Source organism: Eschscholzia californica, unplaced genomic scaffold (assembly GCF_041429995.1).
Source record: "Eschscholzia californica isolate CP2 unplaced genomic scaffold, dmEscCali1.0.p SCAF_6, whole genome shotgun sequence".
Classification (NCBI taxonomy): Eukaryota; Viridiplantae; Streptophyta; class Magnoliopsida; order Ranunculales; family Papaveraceae; genus Eschscholzia; species Eschscholzia californica.
The window spans coordinates 32,659,050-32,666,746 of NW_028238483.1; the positions used below are offsets into that span (position 1 = coordinate 32,659,050).

At 38.4% G+C, this 7,697-nt stretch overlaps 2 protein-coding genes across 2 annotated transcripts; both read left to right on the forward strand.

Moving 5' to 3' along the window:
• Positions 1 to 383: 383 nt before the first annotated feature.
• On the forward strand, positions 384 to 893 carry LOC147533707 (uncharacterized). Its single transcript, XM_086650061.1, has one exon. The coding sequence runs from the start codon at positions 384 to 386 to the stop codon at positions 891 to 893; it is 510 nt and encodes a 169-aa protein (XP_086506187.1).
• A 6-nt stretch (positions 894 to 899) lies between these two features.
• LOC147533708 (uncharacterized) lies at positions 900 to 2,906 on the forward strand. The gene has a single exon (XM_086650062.1). The coding sequence runs from the start codon at positions 900 to 902 to the stop codon at positions 2,904 to 2,906; it is 2,007 nt and encodes a 668-aa protein (XP_086506188.1).
• The last annotated feature ends 4,791 nt before the right edge of the window (positions 2,907 to 7,697 follow it).

Here is a 7,697-nt window from a genome sequence, read left to right on the forward strand (position 1 = left end):
ACGGTGGCGCGGGCCGTTTTGACTAAAATTCTCTTTTTTCCCTATAGGGCTTTGCTGCTGTGGCTTCTTCTCAACTTCCATCTCAAATTACTACAGACACTTGGGATTTTGGAGGTTCTAATACACAAGAAAGGTGGCATGATGCAGTCGAAGAAAACGAAGCATCATCGGAATTTGGATGTCTTAAAATTGTAAATCGTGAATGTGGAGAAGAAGAACCCAACCTTGAAGTTCCAGATAAGAAAGAAGAAAATCAAGAAGAAAACAGACCATATGAAGGTTTTGTCAGCATTGATGTTAGTGAGTATTTTCGAACTGAACAAGTGTTTGAAACGAGAGACGAGTTAGTTAAATGGGCAAAAGAAATTGGTATAAAAAACAAGATGGTTGTTATGATTGGTAAGTCTGCTGCGCGGAAAGGTGGTAAAAAACCGAAGATGGATTTACGATGTGAAAGAAGTGGAGAGTATCGTTCTCATCTTAAGGCAGAAATAATTCCTAAAACAAAAGAACCGTCCACCAAAAAGAGAAAAACGAGTACTAAGAAATGCAATTGCCCCTTCAAGTTAAAAGGAATACCGATAGACGGAGACAAGTGGAAGGTGGAAGTTGTGTGTGGGATCCATAATCATGAACTTGCAGTGACCTTAATTGGGCATGCATATGCCAATAGATTGAATAATGAAGAAAAGGCTTTTGTTGAAGAACTATATCAATGTGGTACAAAACCACGACAAATTCTTTCTCAAATAAAGAAAAAATTCAACGATAATACCTCGACAATGCGTACCATATACAACGAAAGGATACGAATCCGGCATAGTCAACAAGAAGGTAGAACTCCTATGCAACAATTGATGAAGTTGTTAGTTCAACACAATTATGTTTATTGACATTCAATGAAGAATGAAACAGGGGAGATTACTAACTTATTTTGGGCACACCCGGAATCTATCCAATTGCTGAAGTGCTTCCACACGGTGTTAATGCTTGATTGTACATACAAAACAAACCGATACGGGAAACCATTGCTTGAGATTGTTGGGATGACTTCGACTATGAAATCATTCACCGCGGCTATGGTTTTTATGGATGGAGAGGCAAAACATCTATACACTTGGGCTTTGAATCGTTTGAGGACATTATTTCCTCCTAACTCTATGCCGAAGGTATTTTTGACTGATCGGGAACAAGCATTAATCAATGCAATAGGTGAAGTCTTCCCACATGCAGATCGTTTATTATGTACTTTCCATATAGATAAGTGTGTGGTTGGAAAGGTTAAACCACACTTGAAAAACAAACCATTCCGAAAGTTCATGTCAATGTTTCGACTAATCATGTTTGCGGAAACCGAGGCGGATTATAATCGCGTTGTTGAAGATTTCGTCACAACGTGGTCGAAGAGTAATGCCATTGATGTTATTTATGTTCAGAAGACTTGGTTGCCACTTAGGGAACATTTTATAACGGCATGGACCGATAATGTGATGCATTTGGGTAATACTACAACGAATAGGGTTGAAGGTGCACATGCGAAGCTGAAAAGAAACTTGGATACATCCGAGGGTAACTTCGTCACATGTTGGGAATCTATACATTCAATGACTGAGACAGAGATTGTTGCGATTAAAGCTACATTCGAGAAAAGTCGTACATCAGTGAAGATGTCTCATCAAATCAACGCCTTTAGGGAACTCAGGGGTTATGTCTCACACAATGCACTTGACCTGTTGGCAGATGAGGTGGAGCGGGCAAAAACTATAGGAATTGATTCAAATTTGTGTGGATGTGTGTATAGGTCTGTGTATGGTCTCCCTTGTGCTCACGAGATGGAAATCATTATGAGACGCGGTGAGGTGATATCTTTGTCACTCATTGACCCACAATGGACTAAACTCTCAATTATTCCTACTCCTGAGGTATATAACGAACTTCAGAGTTCTTACGAATTAGGATTGTTGTACTCCATGTGGGATATGTCGACCGGTCCTGAGAGAAAAACCATATTAGAAAGGTTGAGGAGTATTGTTTGTCCTTCAATGACATCCATGACAGAACCTTTGGCAAAATTGAAAACCCGAGGAGTCCCAAAGAAACCAAGAAACAGAAAAGAGAAGGAAGCAGCCATATCTACTAAGAGAGATCCTTCTCGTTGGGAGTATGCACAATGTATTCCGGAAACATCGGTTCCATCGGTTAAAAGTGCACGGAAAGCCAATAGGAGATCTCGCGGTAGTGGTGATTCATTTTTACGTCTAATGCCTGAGGTGATTTATCCGTTTATCAGTACTATTACAAACGTTCCAGGAGACGGTCATTGTGGTTTTAGAGCCGTCGCTCTTGGTCTCGGGTATCCCTCGGAGGTAGGTTGGATTGAGATCCGAAAAGGTGTTCTTAATGAACTTGAAACACGTCCAGAGTTATACAAAGCCATGTTTGGGTCTTTTTATGACCGATTGTTGGTTTCAACCAACAATTTTGATATACCAGCTGAAGATGAGTTTTGGTATACTCACGGAGAGACGAGTTATTTAATTGCCACTCATTTTAATATAATGTTGATTCATTTGGCGAAATATGATTCAACGACATTTTTACCTTTAATCACCAGTCCACCACCACCATCTTCCGAAGGTTTGTCTCAACCACACACAATGGTATGCATTGGTTATGTAAACAATTGTCATTTCCTTAATGTTAAGCTACAAAACGAAACTATACTTCCTCCGATTGCTAGGCAATGGTCTCGATACGCTACTTCAGATGCAAGAAGGTGGTTGACTATTTGCGAACATAAAATTGACAGTGGCGATAATTTCAATCCGCAATTGGAAGAAACTCCATCAAGTATAAAGAAGGAAGGGGACACATCATCGAATGCAATAACAATAGATATGGAATGAAAACTTAGTTGAAGTTGTTTTTTTTTAGTACTAACTGTTAGTTGAAGTTGTTTTTTTTTAAACGTAAAGTTTTTTGATCAAGGTAAAGTTTTATTTTTTAAAATAAGAAGTACTGTGCAAAAAAAACGGTGGGTTCGAGCCGTTTATGTTGCTAAAAACGGCTCGAGCCCACCGTTTATGTTGCTAAAGACGGCTCGAGCCCACCGTTTTTTTTTTGCACAGTACCTACTGTGCAAAAAAACGATGGGGCCAAGCCATTTTTAGCAACATAAACGGCTCAAACCCACCGAAAAGTTGTATCTCTCTCTCTTTTGGCACATATCTCTCTCTCTCGGAGTTTTGTATCTCTCTCTCTCTTTTGTATCTCTCTCTCTTTTGGCACACATCTCTCTCTCTCTCTGAGTTTTGTATCTCTCTCTCTCTTTTATATCTCTCTCTCTTTTGTATCTTTCTCTCTTTTGGCACATATCTCTCTCTCTCGGAGTTTTGTATCTCTCTCTCTATCTCTTTTGGCACATATCAAAATATAACATTTCAACCATATAAAAAACCAACCGTTTTAACATATCAAAAGATAAAGTATCTAAAGCCGTTCAAATTATAAAAGTATCCGACATCATTCAAAAGTTTCCAACATAGGTCTCAAAATATAAAAGTATCTAAAGCCGTTCTAGGTCTTCCTCCTGCCCACGGCCTTTGTTTTTGTCCTCTTCCTTGTATTTTCTTCCTGAACCCTCTGGGGTGCCTCTGGAAGTTGCTCCTCCCTCAATACTTGGTGAAGAATTTCCTTTCCTGCATCCACCCCAGACAAATCTAGTGCAACAAGGGCATGCCGAATACCCTCTCTCTGAAAAAAAAATCAAGTCTGTTAACATGTATTTCCATCAATACTAAATAAAGTAGATTACATGCTTTATGTGTACTTACGTAGTAAGCAATCGAACCAAGTGAGCTTTGTGCTTGGTTCGTCTTCCGATGGTTTGGGTTTTGGACCTTCGGGTGTGAAATTCGACTAAACCACTCAGCATATTTATCATCGACCTCCCAAGCCGAACTAACCCGTTGCGACCTATCTTTCTCGTTGAGGACATGATGTTTCCAGTTCTCCCAATACCATGTATGTTCTCCATAATCCTTTGCTTCACTCCTTCTCTTCTTTGTTGCTCTCATGGGGGCAGACGGAATATGTTGAACCACACCAAATTGCCTCAACACCCTTTCGGGTTGATACGGCTCTGCAATATCATCAAATACGATACAACCGCTGTAGAAGGCGTATAGTGGGGGAGATGACTCACCAATGCCCATGAGTCTATATGGGTCCCAAATAACCTAAATAACACAATTATTATACTAGATGCTCATTCAATGTCAAATTAACATGCAAAATACCATAGTATATAGAATTTTACCTCTCGCTCCTCCAAATCGTCGATCATCTCTCGGAGGTTAACCAGTCTGTCATCTAGATTTCCATGTGCATCATGCTCCGTCCATCTACCCATCAGAGGCAAATCCGGCCTAATGTCGAAATCCTTTTTCAAACCCGACAGACCAAGCTTAAAGTGCTCGTCAATCCATGCCTAAACAAGAAAACAATTATTACTACCAAGAAGATAGACTCCTAAATTAATCAACTTATAATAATGTGAGAAATACCTGGAGGAGGGGCAGATAACCCGCCATTTGTCCACCCTTAGTGGAAGCATGACCGAGCTGCCTATAAAGGTAAGAAAGCACAGTCGTGCCCCACGAATATTTAGGGACCTTCGTCAAGTCCATCAAATATGTAAGGTAGCAAACAGGCACCTTCGAACCACTCTTGTCACAAAAAAGAGTCGAGCCCATAAGATGGAGAAGGTACCCTCTGACGCAAAAGTCTTTCTTCCGTGCGTCATCTTTGTCTAAGTTACCCGAACAGATTTCCCTCAACCACAACATTCAGACACTCTTGCACTTAGTCGTCTTCAATTCTGCTTCCGCAGCCTCAGGTGTCACCCCTAAACCTTTCACCAGAAGTGCGCATTCATTTACATGATCATTATCAAGATGAACCGAGTGACCTGTAATCTGAAGTCCTGTAATAAGATGCACATCCTCTAGTGTGATCGTCATTTCTCCAAATGGCATGTGAAAGGTGTTAGTATCTTCATGCCACCTCTCCGTGAAAGCCGTGATAAGAACCCGGTCAAGTTTCTGGTAAGAGTATTTAGCGATTTGCAGAAGTCCTGATGCTTCCACCTTCTCACGAACTACTTTACACTTGAGTTCTATGTCCCAGACATGTTCCTTCTTTGAATCCCGTATACTTTTACTTTCAAGGGCCCCCACTTGCACACCACTTGCGTGATTATGTAGTTTCAAAACAGGACGATCCTACGTAAACAAACATAAAAGTTACGTTTATTGAAAGTTAACAATATATCATTATATTAAACATTGATAAGTGCGAAAAATAGAAAAACATACACGTACCTTGCCATTCCAAATCTAGTATGCAATATGGTTCTCATAGTTCTTGAGAACGCTTCGGTCCGTCGGCCCTCCTGGAAAAGGATCCGCACCTGCTTCACTTGTCGAACCGTCGACAATCTGCTTCCTAGCATCCTCCTTCCTCTTTCTCGCACTTACAGTTTGTGCGACACGTTCAGACATGACTAAAGGTAAAATAGGATATATAAATAAAGTCAAACAACTTGGAAAAAATGGCATTAGAAAGCATAAATAAAGACAACAAAATTTGACCTACTGGCAAAAATACGGTAGGCACGAGCCGTGAGATGCCCAAAAAACGGTTCGAGCCCACCGAAAGTATGCACATATTTTCGGTGGGCTCGAACCGAAAATATGCACAAATTCGGCTCGAGCCCACCGAAAATATGCACAAATTCGGCTCGAGCCCACCGAAAATATGCACAAATTCGGCTCGAGCCCACCGTAAAAATGCACAGTAGCTACTGTGCATTTTTACGGTGACCACGAGTCGTAACTTGTCATAAAAACGGTCTGGTTCGACCGAAAATATGCTTGGTGAAGAAAACCCTAAATCAACATCAGAAATAACATCAGAAATCAACACAGTAGCTACTGTGCATTTTATATACTATTGGGTATGTAAAAATCAAACTTTCCCTAAATCAACATCAGAAATAACAAAACCCTATGTGTTATGAAACTATCCCTCCTTCAACAAACCAAAAACCCCTTTCAATAAAAATCCTAAATTCAGAACTCAAATCTAGAGCAAGACATATATATATAGAGAGAGAGAGAAAGATATAAGGAGAGAGAGAGAGATATACTAACCGTTCTTGGTACAATGGTGAAGAATGAGAGAGAGGGCGATAGAGATCCAAAGCACGAGAGAGAGAGAGAGAGAGAGAAGGCGGGAGATAGAAAGAGAGAAGGGATGGCTGTAACTGGTTGGGAAGGAGATGGTCAAGGGTTTTAGGGTCAATTTTGGTCTTGGGTTAAGTTTGACCTAACGGCGTTAACTTTGCCGTTAGGTCAAATATAGAAGAGGGAGGTGCTCCTTGCAGAGGGGGCCCTATAACCAAATGGGTTATAATGAGGGGCGCTTTTAGCGGGGAGGCCTTTTAACAAAAACGGGGGCCCTTTAAAATTTCCTTTATTTTTTTAACCTCTATAAACCCATATCTGACTTGTAATTTACATGATTAATTACATCCTCATATAGTTGATATCAAGTTTAAGAGTGAACAAGAATCTTTTTGTGGTAAAATGAAAAATGTTATGGAAAAATATGTAACTTATAGTCTATTATCCGAAAAGTTTATAGGAGAAAAGTCCGATTATGATTTAAAAATATTTTGTTGATTCACTCCATGAATTTGCTATCCCTAGCTCCTTGGGGCATATACTTCACTAAAACTACTAAGGCTAATTCCAAAAATACCAAAACTCCATGATTATTTATTGGTAAGAATGTCAATGAAGTTATTAAATTTGAGTTTTATGTTTCAATCAATATACATATGCAGGACTATTTCCAAAGATTACAATTGCAACCTCATAAATTGCGTGGATCATAATTTTTAGATACAACTAAAATAATACGTTTATTAAATATTTGATCGGATTATACCAACCATATTTAATTTTCTTATAGATTTTATTAAATTACTTACAAGAGATTTTTCTAGCTTTAAGATATTTTGAGTGCATATCTTACCAACCACTTGACTCTATAGTTTCCTCCTTATGTCCATTCACAACTTATCCATGTCATTTATCTTAAATTAGAAAGGGCAATTCAATCAATTTAGTGGACTTCAATTTTTTGATGAAAATACTCAAAAATTAAATTAGTTTTTGTTTATTAAAAGAAATCCTATTGTACATAAAATCACATCAAAAAGTCATGGAAAATCTTAGTTATCTTTTTACAAGTATGAAAAAGATTGATAACAAACAATCAATATGAGATAAAACTCATAGTAGTGTGGTTGGGTAAAGAGAACCTAACAAGAACCCCATTTGTTGTTTCTAATAATGGATAAACATCTTGAATTTTTTTCTTAAAAATTTTACCAATCAAGAGTGTTCATTTTTCTTAAAATTATCTCATATTTTTTTAGAAGGAAAAGTTATCTCATATTGTAAATTACACGATACAATAAAATTAGGAGATCATTCTCGTAGAATTTTACTCATTAGAAAGTAACCTGATATATTTGAAAGTATTAATAATTTAAAATTAACAGAACATCGATGTTTTAATTAAGATTCAAAATAGAACAAGTTAAACATATTACGATTTCACAAACTAAA

Excerpts from the sequence above, each read along its gene's own strand:
- LOC147533707 (XM_086650061.1), top strand. The coding sequence starts at position 384 with ATGGTTGTTATGATTGGTAAGTCTGCTGCGCGGAAAGGTGGTAAAAAA.
- LOC147533708 (XM_086650062.1), top strand. The coding sequence starts at position 900 with ATGAAGAATGAAACAGGGGAGATTACTAACTTATTTTGGGCACACCCG.